The 16,725-nt window shown below is 42.4% G+C and overlaps 1 protein-coding gene across 3 annotated transcripts in view; it reads left to right on the forward strand.

The window, feature by feature from the left end:
• Positions 1-12: 12 nt before the first annotated feature.
• The window catches only part of PDIA5 (protein disulfide isomerase family A member 5), a 149,849-nt gene continuing 133,136 nt past the window's right edge, over positions 13-16,725 (forward strand). The window contains exon 1 of one of the 3 annotated variants that reach the window (XM_081007550.1): positions 13-146. In XM_081007550.1, coding sequence (XP_080863676.1) covers positions 75-146 — 72 coding nt within the window. In that variant the 5' untranslated portion in view covers positions 13-74. Of the gene's footprint in view, positions 147-14,962; positions 15,074-15,316; positions 15,454-16,725 lie in introns of those variants that run through there. The other 2 variants (XM_081007549.1, XM_081007551.1) reach the window with 2 other exon arrangements.

The raw sequence follows: 16,725 nt of genomic DNA on the forward strand, positions 1-16,725 counted from the left end.
CAGCAGCAGCAGCAGCAGCCGCAGCCGCCGGAGCCAGCAGCTCCTCGTTCTGCCAGCGCGAGCGGCAGTCGGTGATGGGTCTGGCGGGGCGCAGCTTTGGGAGGACGAAGTGCTTCGCAGGGAGGATGTTGCTGCTGGCCCTCTTGGTAAGTGGCTGTTGCTGGGAAGCGGCTTCTGCTGCCGAGGGGCGTTTCGTGAAGGACGCGCGGGGCGGCGGAGGGCGGGGGCGAGCTGTCCGGGGCACTTGGGCTGGTACACTGGTGGTGGTGGTGGTGAGAACTGGTGATTCTGGAGGCGCCGGGCTGTGTGTGTGCTTGTGTGTTTGCACACAGCTCGCCTGTCAAAGTGAAAGCGGCAGGCTCACATTGCTTAGGTGGCAGAAGTTAAAACTTCTTCGGCCTTTGGAAAGCGGGCGGGCGGGCAGGCGGGGTTTGTGTATGTGCGTGTGTGCAAATACCTCACGAGAGGAGCCGCTGCTTGCAAAGGCTCGCGCTGCTTTCCTTTCCTTTCCTGCCTGCCACGCTTGCGAGAACCCCGTGGCCGGTTGTTGGTGAGTTGGAGGAAACCCGGCTGCTCCAAGGCAGGCTAGTTGCCGGCTGATTTATGCCTCCACTGCCACTTAACGCTCGGGTCCTTAATCAGTCCCGAGCTCAGGTTCTCCGGCTGCATGTTTTACATTGCTGTTTCTGGGATGATTATACAATATGTCCTGTAGAGCAGCACTGTTACTATTTCTCTCTCTGTCTCTCTTGAGATTCTACAGTAGGTAGGTGTAAGTCATTCCCCTACTCTGTGAGGAAGGAGAGAGAAGTGTTGGCGACAATGATTGGGTTAATTCAAATGGTTAGCTCTGAACTAAATTTTTGTGCAGAATATCAATCGACCTATTTCCTTTCCCCTTTTCTTTTTTAAATAGAAATAAAAGCAACGAACTGAATGTGCCGTGGTGAAACAAGACTTCTTCTGTAGTTCAATATTTCAGGGGTAAATAGAATGTAACTGTGTAATCCTATTCTACTCCAAAGCAAGTCCGTTGAGTTCAGGGAGACTTGCTCCCAGGGAAGGACAGCAGCCTAAATACTGTTTGCTGAACAACCTGCTCTCAGAAAATGGGTTCAAGAGTGAAATGAGCACAGACAGGTCCTCTGCATGTTTACTCAAAGGATAAACCCCACTGGGACTCTCTCCCAAGTGCATACAGGCTGGGTTGCTACCTTATACATCTTGCAATTCTAGGTGTGGCTATTCTGAAGTGTGTCTTGCTGAGTAAATTGGGACTCATTCCCTAGTCATTGTGTTTAGGATTGCAGCCTTCATTTTTGTGAAAAGAATAAAAGTCACAGAGTTAGGAGATAAGATGACTTGAGAGATGTGTGTATATATAGCTCAGTAATGTATAAATATTTCCTTTTCAGAGGTGGGTTGAGGAAGGATGGAGGGTTGACACTTAAGGCTCACATGGGTGCTCAAATTCCTGTGACCTTGCTTGCCGTGCAATGCACTTATCATTGTTTGCTTTCCACTTCCCTTAATTCTCTTGTGTTTTTCCTACCACCGTTTCAAAACAGAAACATTTTTTTAAAAGTGTTTTTTTTTTCCACTGGAATTTTGCAGACTTCCCTTATGGCTCCTCTCAACTCTCAAATGCCTACTGTTATCCCAGAGAAGAATCTGAACTGTCTGTTGTCAATAATAAATCATTTCCATTTTTAGTGCTTGGAAGACAGGGTTTGGGCTATCCACATTAGTCTGACATACCAGATTATTTTAGGTTTTGCAGTAAATGGTTTAAACTCAGACTTCATCCGTTCATGGTGACATGTAACTTGGATTCCTTATAGAGGATGATTATATGGATATGACTGGGTGGCATTAAAATCATGAGCTTGAGAATTCTCAGATCTCTGTATGCATAGGTACACTTTGCACAATATGAGTTCTCCTTGAATGTGCTGAGAGAAAAAAGAGAGAGGAAACCTTGAAGTTTTGGGCATTGAGTGGGAAAGCTTTATGACAGCACATTCAGAAATATCTAGGTATGGTATAATTTAAATGGATGCAGTACCACAAATGGTTTAATAACACTAGCTGCTAAAGTGGAGCTTTTTTCTGTGGTGGGAAAAAAGCTTTTACAACTCTTAATTGATTCTTTAAAGAGGCTTAACATGAATAAGTCAGAAGGTTGTTTAACATGAATGCTTGCATAAATACTTCTTTTCATTTACCCTGTGAAATTAGACTTTCTTCTTTCCCCTGACAAATAATCATAACCTAGGTAAGTTCTTAATTTTCTTACACCTGCTCAGTCAGTCAGATGTGGACTTCTGAAACAGAGTGACAGGATAGCAGTGCATTAATTTGCCTGCAACAAACAAAATGTATAATTATGGTTGTGTTGCCGTTTCCCCCCGCTCCCTTCCCCACCAATCCTTATTTGCAACCCCCACTCAACTGTCTTGGTGTGATGGACACAAATGCTGTGCCATTCATGGAAAAAGAGTTGGGTGGTTGGTTTTCACTGACCTCTTGCTTCTGACACACTTTTATTGGCTTTGAAGGAAAAACAAAAACTCAAGCAACAATGCCCTCGCACACAGGTGGGGGATTTCATGATGGAAGGGTCCCTTAATAGGAGTCCTGTAGATAGAAAACTAGAAATTTGGGGAGAAGGCTCAAACTGTGTATGTGTAGGGAGGAGTATCTATTCTGAAGTGGCACAGTCTAGATACAGCTTTACTATCTCATCTGCTGTTTGGGATAATGCTAAATTAATTTCAACAGAGAAAGACTGAAACTTTTGGGCAAAGAAAGAGCCTGTGGTTATTGCTTGCAATGTTACTTTATTAGGTTAACTTAACACAAATGTGCATATGTCCAACAGGAAATGTTATATGAATTTTGGTTTCCTGCTAAGAGTACACACTCTTCCAGTCAGCTTCCAGAGCTTTGCAGAAAGTCTTATTTGAAAAAGGATTTTGTTTAATCATTTCCAAGTGGTTGGTATTTACTTCCCACCCTCTTTTAGTATCACAGTTTGATGTGCCTCCTGGACCTGGATTCTACTGTTTAGCCTTATTACTGATTCCCGACTCTCCTTTTCCTATTGCATGTGGGAACTGATTTTCTTGTTCTAGATCTCCCAAGTGCAGACAGGTTGCCCTATTTGTATGGTGGTAGAACTAATAATAAAATAAAGGTTTATTTTTCCTTATAAAAACATAACTACATAGATCTGAACATTTTGTTACCCAACTGGATTCCCCCCCCCCCCCAAGAAAAGAGTCACTTTTGCGTGTAGAATATAGTACTAGTATAGTCTGGTTTTGAGAGAAGGTGGGTTAAGCCTTCTTGAAAGAGTCAGAATGATGTAAGTTTGCTCCTCCAGTTTCCAACTTCTGGATATGGGTCAGTTTGGTATTTTGGGGTGGGGGGTGATTGATGGGTTGGATCCTATTACTATGTAGGATAGGAGTTGGATTAATCTGGACTTTCAGTTCCTTCCATCAAATTCTGGCAGAACTATTTTTTTTAAAAGGTTGGCGAAAGTGGAGCTACTTGATGCATGATGGAATGGTGCTGTTTTTCAACATAGGGCGTCCACTATCATCTGTATGACTCAGATAGTCTTCTGTAATGGCTATTTTACAGTCCTCCATGCTGCTCTTTCATCCTGTATGTTTCAATGCCTGCCAGGTTCTGCAGTTTTTGTTAAAAAGATTCTCCTGTACTCTGAACCAGGAATCAATACCCTATCCCAATATTAATATTTGCTACTGATCCCTCTTCTTGAAAGGGAACATCTTCTTACCTTTTCCATGTGCAAAATTCCCACTGTGGCCTTTTGTTTTTAGGCTTGTTCAAGATCTGTTCTCAGACATGCAAGTCCTGTCGCTCTTCTCAGAACCCTTTTATTGCAGTCTTGCCCTTTCTGAAATGAGGTGAATATTACATGATAAGGTTAAATTACACGATGCTATTGCAGATTATCCTTATTATTCTCTATCTTCTTTGTCTAGCCCCAGATTTCCTTTGCTACTCTTATGCTGAGCTTAGGTTGGTTCAGCCAATTTCGCTCCAACAATGTATACAATTAAATGCTACTTCTAAATTGTACTGTTTTGAATTTATATACCTGTATTAGCTTGGCATCATTTTGTAACAGATTTAGCTTTTTATAATTTAATACATATTTGATACTCTTGCTGCATCTTGTACAGTGGTGCAGGTCCTGTTTGCAAGGCAGTAAAACAAATAAAATTGTTGCTATAAAAAAAATCCTCAAATATGTGTATGTGTTTGTAACTTTTCATTTACAGGACTGCACACTGAGTGCAATATTAAGTATATTCAAGTCTTTCCCCCTCCCTACCCCAAATTCTTGCAGGTTCTGAGGATTACAACTGGCAATTTAGGAAATGATCTGGAACAATTATTCTCCCCTCTTCTTGTCCAACAAAAAATTGTGGCATGGGTGGGGGAAACTATCACTTATTGCCATGTGCTCAAGTGGGTGATCTGCAACTAGACAAGCATTGAGTTACTTATAGTACAGTCCTGTCTGTATGGCTACTTACAGAGAGCCAGTGTGGTGTAGTGGTTGAGAGTGGTAGTCTTGTAATCTGGGGAACCGGGTTCGTGTCTCCGCTCCTCCACATGCAGCTGCTGGGTGACCTTGGGCCAGTCACACTTCCTTGAAGTCTCTCAGCCCCACTCACCTCACAGAGTGTTTGTTGTGGGGGAGGAAGGGAAAGGAGAATGTTAGCTGCTTTGAGACTCCTTAAAGGGAGTGAAAGGCGGGATATCAAATCCAAACTCTTCTTCTTCTTCTACCTAGACCCTCCTAGGCTAAGCTATGCCACACAAGTGTTCAAGCTCCTAGGGAGGACATTGTAGCGAGTGTTCGAAATTCCTCAGGTGTGTTTTGCTACTGGCACGGGTCCAATTGCTATTACATGGAGATCTTCGGGCACCAGGTTGGTGACCACAGTTTAAACAACTCTGCCTTAGTCTATGGTTAATACCATTTCCATTTTCACTGTGTGTCTTTCTCCTTGCATACTGGCACAAGTGACTTATAAGGGCAAGCTACAGTCAGTCAACATAGTTAAGATCATAGAATTGTAACATTGGAAGCAGTGTTAGAAACTGAGATATTTGCCACATGGCTCCTGGAACCTGGGTTCAAGGCGCAAAAACATAATGGCTAGGTTTTTCCAAGGCTTGTGCAGTCTTGCTAAGCCAAGGTTTGGGTTAGCATGTCATGTGAACCAGGCCATGGAGTTTGCTTTCCAAGTTTGCTTAGGATTGCAGCTTTAGCTTAAAGTAGCATGTTATTTATGCACAGGATTCTTTCCCCCTTTATTGCTTCTTGCTTTTGTTGGTCTTTTGTTTTCACCATGTGGAAGTATGTGTTGAGTGTTTGCATATAGTCTCACTAAAAGGGCATTATCCTACTGTGTTCTTGGCTTGAGATCGTGTAGTTCGAGTAGCTAATTGAACCGCTGAATATGACTGCCACTTCTCTACAGGAAAAAATATTTAACCCAAAAGCTTAGAATCTGACTTTGAGGAGCCTTAGTGCTCATAATAATAATAATAATAATAATTTATTATTCGTACCCCGCCCATCTGGCTGGGTTTCCCCAGCCACTCTGGGCGGCTTCCATAGAAACCAAAAATACACTAAAATATCACACATTAAAAACTTCCCTGAACAGGGCTGCCTTAAGATGTCTTCTGAATGTCAGGTAATTGTTTATCGCTTTGACATCTGATGGGAGGGCATTCCACAGGGCAGGCGCCACTACCGAGAAGGCCCTCTGCCTGGTTCCCTGTAGCTTTGCTTCTCGCAATGAGGGAACCGCCAGAAGGCCCTCGGCGCTGGACCTCAGCGTCCGGGCAGAACGATGGGGGTGGAGACGCTCCTTCAGGTATACTGGGCCGAGGCCGTTCAGGGCTTTAAAGGTCAACACCAGCACTTTGAATTGTGGTCAGAAACATACTGGGAGCCAATGTAGGTCTTTCAAGACCGGTGTTATGTGGTCTCGGCGGCCGCCCCCAGTCACCAGTCTAGCTGCCGCATTCTGGATTAGTTGTAGTTTCCGCGTCACCTTCAAAGGTAGCCCCACGTAGAGCGCATTGCAGTAGTCCAAGCGGGAGATAACTAGAGCATGCACCACTCTGGCGAGACAGTCCGCGGGCAGGTAGGGTCTCAGCCTGCGTACCAGGTGGAGTTGGTAGACAGCTGCCCTGGATACAGAATTGACCTGCGCCTCCATGGACAGCTGTGAGTCCAAAATGACTCCCAGGCTGCGCACCTGGTCCTTCAGGGGCACAGTTACCCTATTCAGGACCAGGGAGTCCTCCACAGCCCGCCCCCTGTCCCCCCAAAACAGTACTTCTGTCTTGTCAGGATTCAACTTCAATCCATTAGCCGCCATCCATCCTCCAACCGCCTCCAGGCACTCACACAGGACCATCACCACCTTCACTGGTTCTGATTTGAAAGAGAGGTAGAGCTGGGTATCATCTGCATATTGATGGACACCCAGTCCAAACCCCCTGATGATCTCTCCCAGCAGCTTCATATAGATGTTAAAAAGCATGGGGGAGAGGACGGAACCCTGAGGCACCCCACAAGTGAGGGGCCCAGGGGTCTGAACACTCATCCCCCACCACCACTTTCTGAACACGGCCCAGGAGGAAGGAGCGGAACCACTGTATGACAGTGCCCCCAGCTCCCAGCCCCCTAAGACGGTCCAGAAGGATGTTATGGTCGATGGTATCAAACGCCGCTGAGAGATCCAGCAGAACTCAGTCACTTCCATAATTATTGTGTGTTCTCCTGCTTGGAGTCAGGCCTTGAAGTTGTTTCATGCTGGAGGACACCTTCTGTCAATTAAGCTTTCGGCTATTTGTCCGATGTAGGGAATAAAATGCTTTAAAAAGAAGAAGACACTAAACTGCAACCTTCTTATTCTTGGCTTCTTCTTCAAAAACAGAATGTACTTGAAGTAGAACTTGACAGTTATGAATTTTTCAGCAGGGGGGGGAGAGCTTTGTTTTGAAATGTTTATTCAAAGGTTTTTTTAACCTCTCTCTGAGGATGACAAAACACAGTAAGTCCTGGTTGCAGCACAGCAGATTTTAGTTTTAAGTTCTTGAAGTATCTCAGTAGAAAATAAACTGAGGAGTGGAATGGTTCCAAGGAAAGTAGAATCTGGAATCCTGGAACATGAGTCTGTGTGTATGTCAGGATGGTTTATATCTACTGACATCCTTCCAGTACATAAGAGTTAGCTAAAATGACTCCTGAAGAACCTTTCAACTTTAGTTTAATGTCATAGCTTGCTTGCATCCATTATTCCAGCAGACTCCCCTCCTCCCTCAGTGATGATAATCTCCCACCTCACCAATTGAACAGCAACTTGTTGTCTTCCTTCTTGAGCCCCTGATTTGGCAGAACATCTGTAAAGGAACTGAGGGTGTTCTCTTGAGGTTCTGCTGTGCTCTTATTAGATTCCTCTGACGTAGTTGCTTTGTCTCTCAAAAGTGAGGGGAGAGAGTAGAGTTTTCCCCTCAACCCTACAGGCCACTCACCAAAGATAAACACAGAAGCAAAGTACAGAAACTTCACAGGAATACACAGGCAACCAAACTTCCCTCGCTGAAGAAATAAAAGCAGCTGAGTAGTACAGACAAGAAAGAAAAAATGGCATGGCACAATGCAAAAGAGGTAAGAAGTTGATGTTTGCTTCTCTTTAAACGCCAAGAGGAGTGATGGTATTCCTGTGCCCACAATTTCCTTACTTTTCTATTTGAGTGGATTCATACAGCCATTTGAGATGATGGCTGATGTAATGAAGCTATTACAATTGCTGGGTGTGTGGGGAGAGTGTTCCCCCAAACTTTGACATGTTCTGCAAGGTGATAAATTGCTTGCCTCCTTGTGTATGTTTCTGAGATTTTCCAAGTAGTGATTGTGATGTTGACATGTTTTGAGATTTGCTGGAGCAGTCGTAGGTAATGGCTTCAAACATTTCAGCTGCCATCTTGAAATGGTCATGTGAACTTACCCACTGAATCTCAGAACTATGAACACACTTTTGGAAAGCTGACTGAGCGCTAGGAGGAAGTTGACTCCTGAGACTCAAAGCTGAAAAACAAAGTGAATGATAGAGCGGCAGGTTCTGGCCTGGAAGAACCTAAAGTTCTGTAAACTATCACAACTATTTTAAAAGAAGCGTTACATTTTGAACGTGAAACACTCTTACGTGCAAGTTGATATCATTGGCTACAGACGGATTCCAGTGGCAGTGCCAGTCTTCTTGAGTGACTGACTTAGAGCTTGTATGGTAGCCTCTTCATACAGAAGATATAGGGAGACTATCTAATGACCACTTTCCCATTAAGTAAAAAAGTACAAAGCAGCCATGGTTAGGAAAACATTAAAAGATACTACCGTATTTTTCTGTGTATAAGACACCCCCATGTATAAGTCGACCTCTATTTTCTGAGCCCCAAATTAAGAAATAAATATTTTAAACACAGAACAACTTTGATATTTTATTAAATATTCAAAACACCGGTATTTTTAGTACTGTATATTTAAACATCAAACAGTGAGGCAAGCTGTGTAATGGCAGCTGCTCCTGTCAGCTCAGTGTAACTCCACTGTAGCTGCAGCTCCTGCTCTCCCGCCTGTGTGTTGCACCTTTGTCTCAGTATTTACGGTCTGTACCCTGTTTACTCCATGAGCGGTGGCAGATGCGAACACTGCCAGAGCTGCCTGAGTGAGTGTGCTTGGGGAATGGGGGGGGGGTCTGGGTAGCCAGGGGGCGGCTGAGGGAACTGGGTAGAAGGGACAATGTCCGGAGTGGGGGCTGCTGGGGGGGGGAGTACCAGTCCAGGGTTCGTTGTGAGGCCAATAGTGAGGGGAGGCTGGGGGGAAAGAATATGGATGACGGCATGTATTTATTTATATATTTAATTGCAACATTCCTTCTATAAGATGACCCCCAATTTTAAACTTAAAAATTTTGGGGGGAAATATCGCCTTATACATGGGAAAATATGGTAAATTGAGAAGTGAACACAGTTTACGACAATGCCTTCCACCTTAATAACCCCTTTACAAGAATGGTCTGGTTTAAAATGTGGGCTAAAAACCATTGTATTAGTCAATGTATATCTGTTAAAAGTATTAAGCAAGCTTTCAACACTAATGACTGGGTAACTAATAAAGGGTTTTGACAAATTGTGATAATAGTACAATTAAAATATTTTATTGTCGATTTCTTCATAAACCTTTCATGGGTTACCTTGATGCAACCAGAAAGTTGTGATTTAATTTATAGATTTCCCTTTTCCTGCTGTAATAAATGGAAGACTTAGTTTTCTGGCTTTCAGTAAAAGTCAGACTGTATTTAGCAGAGTGTGGCCATAAGCTGGAGAACACATTTTTCATCAGGAGGTGGACATCATGAGGGTGAAGGTGAATAATAACTTTGATTTGTATGAATGGTTGTCATAGCAGTGACTGTCAGATGCTGGGCTATTTAAAGATTTTGTGTAGATCACCACCTTTTCAAGTTGTGGGTTTAAGGTAATAATGGTCAGGAGCTGAGGCAGACTAACTAGAATGCCTAGGTTAATGGGGCAAGAGAAGAATGGAAACCTTGTGGCCCTCCATAGCTTGTTGAACTACGATTACCGACTGTTGACTATGCTGTCTGGGGCTGCTGGGATTTGGAGTCAAACAACACCTGGAAGACCACAGTTCCTCATCCCCAGACTAAGAAGTAAGGAAGAAAAACAGAATTCCATTAATAGATCCTGTGAGTTAAAAGTGTAGGAAAAACTGTGCTGTTACCATAGTTATTCTCCGTAATTTGTAAAGTGGTGTGCTTGCCTACGAAGTAGGTCACTTGTACAGTGCAATTCTGTGCATGCCTTCTTGGAAGTATGCTTCACTGAGTTCAGTGAAGGCGATTCTCAGGTAAGTATATATAGGATAGCACCCTAAATCACATTTTCTAATAAAGCCACAGTGGCTGTAAAGTAGTAACAAGCTCAAGGCACAAAGCAAATTTTTTACTTAATTAGAATTTGAACCCAGGTGTGTCAGGGATAAGTTCTAGATAAAGGAAAGATTTAGGTTATGCATCCTGAAGAGTATCTAAGAATAGACAGGCAGTGAAATAAGCTAACTGCTTAAGGAGAATGAATATTGTCAACAATAGCTCTCAACATTATCAAAAATGTCAGAAACGGTTATTGGCTTTGTGTAGGAGCACAGAGGTGGATTTGACCTTAAAAGATTCCTCCAAGCTTTGAAAGCTAGCGGAGAATGCTATGTGGAAAGTTACATAACCAGCAAGGAATGTTATGGTGCATCCAGTGATAGGAGCAGATGAGTTAATTTTTCAACTGTAATCCAGAGTTCTCCATAGTATTTTGATATTGGCTAACTGTTGCATCATGGATGTGTGATGCAGTGTTAGGATTTTTATTTTGGAGATTGTGAAACACTTGACTAAGATGATATGGAAGTTGTTGGTAGATGCAGGTTAGATTTCAGAAACGTGAGGGTCCCACTCCTTTGATGATTTACAAATTGATTCTAACAGTACAATTATCATAGTTCAATTCTATTTATATTTACTCAGAAGCAAGTGCTGTTGAGCTCAGCAGGGTTTACTCCCTGGGTGATGAGTATAGGACTGCATTCTCAAGGGCACAGGAGCTGCAAATTCATCTAACCTGACTTTATTTACAGAAAAAAATGAGCTTTTCAGTTCACTGAATAATGGGATCACAAATGGCAGAGTCTTGGTGGGGAGGGGGAGACAGAACTATGTCACTGCTGTCAGTCCTGCAAGAATCATTTCCTGCCTTGCTAGCCTTTTTCCACCTGCCTGGGAGGACAGGGCCCTGACTGACTCCAGCTACAAAAGCCAAGGCTGATGGAGAAGCTAGAGGCCATCTTTGCTGTGAGCCCTGCAGTTCCTGTTGCCATGGGTGCAGCCAGGATTTTTGTTGGGGGGTGGGGAGGACCTTGTTAGAGGGGCAGAACCGATGTGATTGGTCAGTTAGTTAAGTATTTCTATTGTTTTACTTGATCTGGAGGGGGTAGCTGCCCCCCTGCCTCCACAGCTACACCCATTCCTAGGGTGCCTAGAGTTGCAGTATTTTTTAGGGTTTTATTGGGGGTGTCAAGTTTTCATTTTGGAGATGCTTAATTTCTGCTGTTATTTGCTATTTAATTTTTTGTATGTTTGATGATAGACCGTACTTCCTGATTATTTATTTATTGCTTAGGAGTACTTTTGTTATATTTTTGAAATTAAATAAATCTTCATGGTGTAAGCCACCTTGAGCATGGTTTAACTATGAAAAGGTGGCATAAGTGAGCAATGAATATGATTGTAAAAATGTGAAGATTTTAATAAACCCTAACAAACTAACAATTAAAAACAACGATCATTTCTAATTCAGGCTGGCAAATAACAACCTGACTGATCTACATGTGGTAAGTAAGGAGCACTTTCAAGTGGGAAAGGTATACACAAGCTGGTAGTTCTATTCCTTTAAGCTAAATTTGACTTTATACCAGTAGCATATTACTCTGTCATTAACTTCACTGGCTTCCAGTTTGTTTCAAAGTGTTTGGCAGCTGGCTACATGAGAGATGGCCTTTTCTGTGGTGGCTTCCAAATTCTTGAATTCTCTTGTGCTTGCCTGGCATCTCCATTGTGCACATTTAGGTGCTAGGCAAAGCCCACCCAGGTTTCACAGGCTTTTATTGGATCCTTCTCCTAGTTTTAGCACCCACCCAAATTGTTGTTTTTGTGTGTGTTGCCTTTCTCATTCTTTCATAGTTTTAATTTGATATGTTGATCCTCTTATTTGTATTTGTTTTGGAAGCCCCCATGAGGCCACCTGTCCAAAGGCAGAGAACTGGTTCTGCAAATAAACAATAAAGTACCGTGGTATGTTGGCAGGTGAGCTAGTGACTTCTGAGGACTCATTTGCGTGCCTGTTTTAGCTGCTTCTTCAAAGTTAGGATCTGTGCAGGTGTGTGTGTGTATGTGTGTTTTCCTCAATGATGTACTCGGCTCCCTGAATTAATTGATGTGGGAGGGAAGCCTTACTTTGGTTGGTTGATCATGCCAACTGAATAGATGAAAGTTTGCAGCTGTAAATACATGGTGATTCCCTCAGTGCCAGTAGTATTCATAAGGACACTCTTCCCATTTCCACCTCAGATGGTTTTTCAAAGGATTATCATTACTCTTTTCCTTCTTTCTTTACGACATATACCTGTTGTTCATAAGAGACTTAACCCCAAGAGCCCTTTTCTTTCCATTTATATACAAAACTAAGCAGAGAGTTCGCTTTTCAGGTGGCAGAAGCAACTGAGGCTGACAGTTCTCAGCTGAAATCGATGTTAATATTTCCTTTAAATCAGGATCCTTTGCAGTACTTGGTTCTGCCCTGAAGTTGTTTGTTTTTGTCTTGGAAGCCCTTTTGCCACTGATGTTTTAATGCAAGAGCATTTCATGTTCCCAATTTGACGAACAAGGAATTCATTAAGTTGGCCTTTCAACACAAAGTGGTAACTTGTCTTGCAAGTTTTATCACGGAAGTGTCATCTTCATTCATGATTAATCAAGAATACCTTTGTTGGCTTCGCATTTTGTAAGTGCATTTAAATTTAATCAAGCAATCCGTCAATGAAAAGTCAGATGCCCAAGTTAACACTTTCAGTTGAATGACAGTCCCTATCCATAGCTGTCAAGTGTCCCTTATTTGAAGGGACAGTCCCTTATTCCAGCGCCATGTCCCGCTGCTGTCCCTTATTGATGGATGTCCCTTAAATGTCCCTTAAATGATGTCCCTTAAATTTCAAAGGAAGCAGCTCCTCTCCCTCCCTCCCTGACGGCCAGGGAGGAGGGAGGCTCCAACTGTGTTGCTTGGCTGTGTTGCTCACCCAATAAGAAGTCTAAGAACGACTGGGGGGGGTGGAGCTTGCATGCCTTGTGTGTGGCTAGTTAATGCAAGCTGAGGGGTTTTTTGAATGCTGGACGCCATTTTGGTGCACGTGCTGCTGCAAACTTTGCAGTGCAAAGCCAGGCCGGGGAGCCATCTTAATTTGAGGCTGCATAGGCCTTGTGGTGCATGTGATTCAGATTCTATTCAGTTGAACCTCTGGTTACAAAGTTGGTTGGACAGTGTTCTCGAAGCTACCAGCATGAGTTTGACCAGACTGCAGGAGGACAGGAAGACTGGAGTGCCTGGAACAGGTGAGGCTGCAGATCCCTTATTTTGGCTGCTGGTCCCTTATTTTCAAGGCTGCTGGTCCCTTATTTTCAAATCTGTAAGTTGACAGCTATGTCCCTATCATGCATTCTTCATGTAAGAAATCCAAAAAGAATTGGTTTCCATTTTTTTTTTTGGAAATCTGGACTGGGCCTCTATAGCAGTCAGTATCACAGGCTGCATAATTTCAGTGGCACTGTCTTATTGGGTGTTCAGGTGCTTGTCACCCACTTCCTTGTCCCTGGTGTTAAATGCATTGAGTCCTGTAGTTCTCTTGCAGTGACTATCATTATTGTGATGATGAAGACTTTTGAAGAACCATAAGCAACAGTGCTAATAATACAGTGTCAAGATCAAAAAAATAACAATAAAAAGTGTTTACTGTGACTGCTATTTGTAGCATATTCTTGTTGAATTAGAAGGACTTTCTGTTGACATACCAGTTTAATCCATTTTTCAGAGATGAGAAGCACAGTGTAGATAAGTGCAAATTGGTAATGTTCAACAAGCCCTATCTGCTATTAAAATCAGTGCAGCAAAGTAGAAACAACTTGTTTGAAATGCACCAGCAAAACAAAGAATATTGCAGTGCTGTTCCTAAAGCTGTTCTTAGTTTTATGACCTTGTGTGTTTTCTCCAATTTCTTGACTTCTGCCTGTTGGGGAGACTTCAGCCTGAAATGATTGAACTAGAATATATTGGCAAGTTTGATTCTATTAATTTAGAACTTAATTAAGAGCAGGTATTTCTCTCCCAATGTGTTAAATTATCAAGCAGCCCTAGGAAGATTGTATTAGCAGTAATTATCACTACTGGGTACAGTCATCGGTATCTTATATACCTTTTAACTGGGTTTAGAAATAACACAAAAGGTCTCCCTTGTGTCATGGTCTTCAAGCCCTGTTATGCTGTCTGCCAACTAAAGATATGGCTTCATAGATCTTACAAATTCCTGAGGCACCACAATGAATGGTTAACATTTAAGGTGCCACAAGGCTCCTGATTTGATTGAGACGCCTGCAAGCCAAGACTTTTCATAAATGAGAGCATTGCAAAAGCTCTTGCCACAAGAAATGTGTTTGGGGGTCTTAATTTGTGGAAGTCTCATCTTGGTTGTAACGTATTAGTTCCGTGTCTGACCACCGTGGTTGGTACATCACTGGTGCATGTTGAAGTACAAGCAACGGAACATTCAGTGCTGCGTGCACTGCATCTGCTTCTCTTGTCTGGCACAGCCCTTGACACGTTATATTTTGTCTCTCTATAATATCCTCCCATTGCTTCTTGGCCTACAGATCCCCTCCTTTCAGGACTATCAGCTGTTCTTTGGGGCTTGAATAAAGCTATGCACACATACATCTTTGACTCCCAAGAACTGCTGGAGTGCCTTGAGGAAAAATGTGTGGGGACTTAAGAGAAACTTGTCTAAGTGTTATGGATTTATGTTGCCAGGTATCTGCCTCTGGCCTGCACGGAAAAGCTGCTACTATTGGGCTCTTACAGTACAATCCTATACATGTCTACTTGGAAGTACCACTGAAGTCATTGGGGCATCTAGATAAATGTTTATAGATTTGTAGCTTTAATTTTTGCCCCAGAGCTTCCGGTCTCCTATGGACTTGGAACTTCTGTTGCTGCCAGGCTATTCTGCTCCTGGATGGAAACATGGATCAGCTACATAGCAGCCTGTTCACTGTGGAACAACAGAAGCTTAAGTACACAAGCTCCAACCACTGGCATTGGTCCCAGTAGGGTGTGTGTGTGTGTGTGTGTGTGTGTTATTTAGACAAACCATGCAGGACATTGCTTGAAATCTCACATTCTTTTAACTGGGTACTAATTTTCATGCTGTGAAACCTGGAAGTGGAACTCTGTGCTTCCAGGATACATTTGTGCCCCCTTATCAGATTCTACTTCTATGCTCTTCAGTGCTGGATTTTGAAAAATGACCAGTTATGGAGATACATTTTAGTTAGTCAGGCTGAGGATTGGCTGTAGTTGTGGCTGTAACCTTCCCAACAGTCAGCATAGGCCACCGCATGATAACACTCCATTATGAATCTGCCTCAAGATGGCAACCAGTTGGCTTTTGTGGCTAGCTTGGCTGCTCATTACTCTTCCTGTTAAATATTGGTAATTCTGATCAACCTGGAAGGGGAGTTATATGGGTTAATTAGTTAATATTGGTGCTGCATTTGAAGACATTGCTTCCTGTATATGTGCTAAGTATTATTAGGGGTAATTTGTTCCCATCACTGACTCCCATTAGTGTGTTAATATGCTCATCGAGTAGCTCTAGGCTTCCATGGAAACTAATTTCTAACATAATAATGTGGCATATGCGCTCTCTTTTTTCCCTCTGACTGTCCCTAATTGTTAAAATTATACAAATATATTCTTTTTACAAATGGTATCTGGAACAAATATTAACCAGAGTGCTAATGAAATAATATTGTGTTGAGTTTGATGTGGAACTGAATTCCGCATACATAGAGGGAAAATTTAGTCAGTGCAGGTAATTGACCATATTACAATAATTTGTTAATTAGTAAATAGTTGTGCTGGCTTTCCTTCACTAAGCATTTTAAAATTGGCAATATGCAGCATAATTAATTGGCTACCCAGAGCCTTGAAAGAACTTGTAGCAACAGATACTATGGTTAGACATGTTTCCTAAACAGCCCCCCCCCAAAAAAAACGCCTTTCAGCATTTAACTACTGTGTATTCATGGGTAAACTCTATTCAGTGACTCAGTGGCCCTGTAGTTGCATTATCCTTCTATTACAAATGGGTGACTACTGGAAATGCCACTTTAAATAGAATATCTTTGCTGTTTGTCCTCCACATTGCACACATTATTTATTAAATACACTCATTTGCCGCCTTTCAGTAATTCTTCCTATGGTGGTTTACAGTCTGACAGTCAAAATAGAATAGAAAATACAGTAAAACATTTAAAACACTATAATCATTTCAATATAGTATAATTAATCAACATTGTTAAAATCAGCAAGCCCCCAAATCATCCAGCATAATACAGCAAGTACCGCCACCAGACCCCAACCCACAATATTGGCCTACATCTGAGGCCAAATTACTAGGCCAGAATATGGAAGTGAGTTTTTAAGGCCTGCTTAAAATTATCCAGGAATGGGGCCTGTCTAATATGAACTGGGGTTTACAAATTCCATAAAGTAGCGAACTCCTTAGGAACCTTCCCATTTTCATATTTATTTGTAAAAGTAATAAGAAGTAATACAGCCAGTAATGCACCTTTGTGTTTTTCCTTCTAGTGTGCCTGTAACTTGTATGTAAGTTTTTCAATTACAGCTATTTGGTACTATACCAGGACCAAAGTAGACCCCTTTAGGTCATTCCAGAAGTTAGCAACGGTTGTTTGTATC

The sequence above is a fragment of the Podarcis pityusensis genome (genome assembly GCF_964106645.2).
Source record: "Podarcis pityusensis genome assembly, chromosome: 1".
Taxonomy (NCBI): domain Eukaryota; kingdom Metazoa; phylum Chordata; class Lepidosauria; order Squamata; family Lacertidae; genus Podarcis; species Podarcis pityusensis.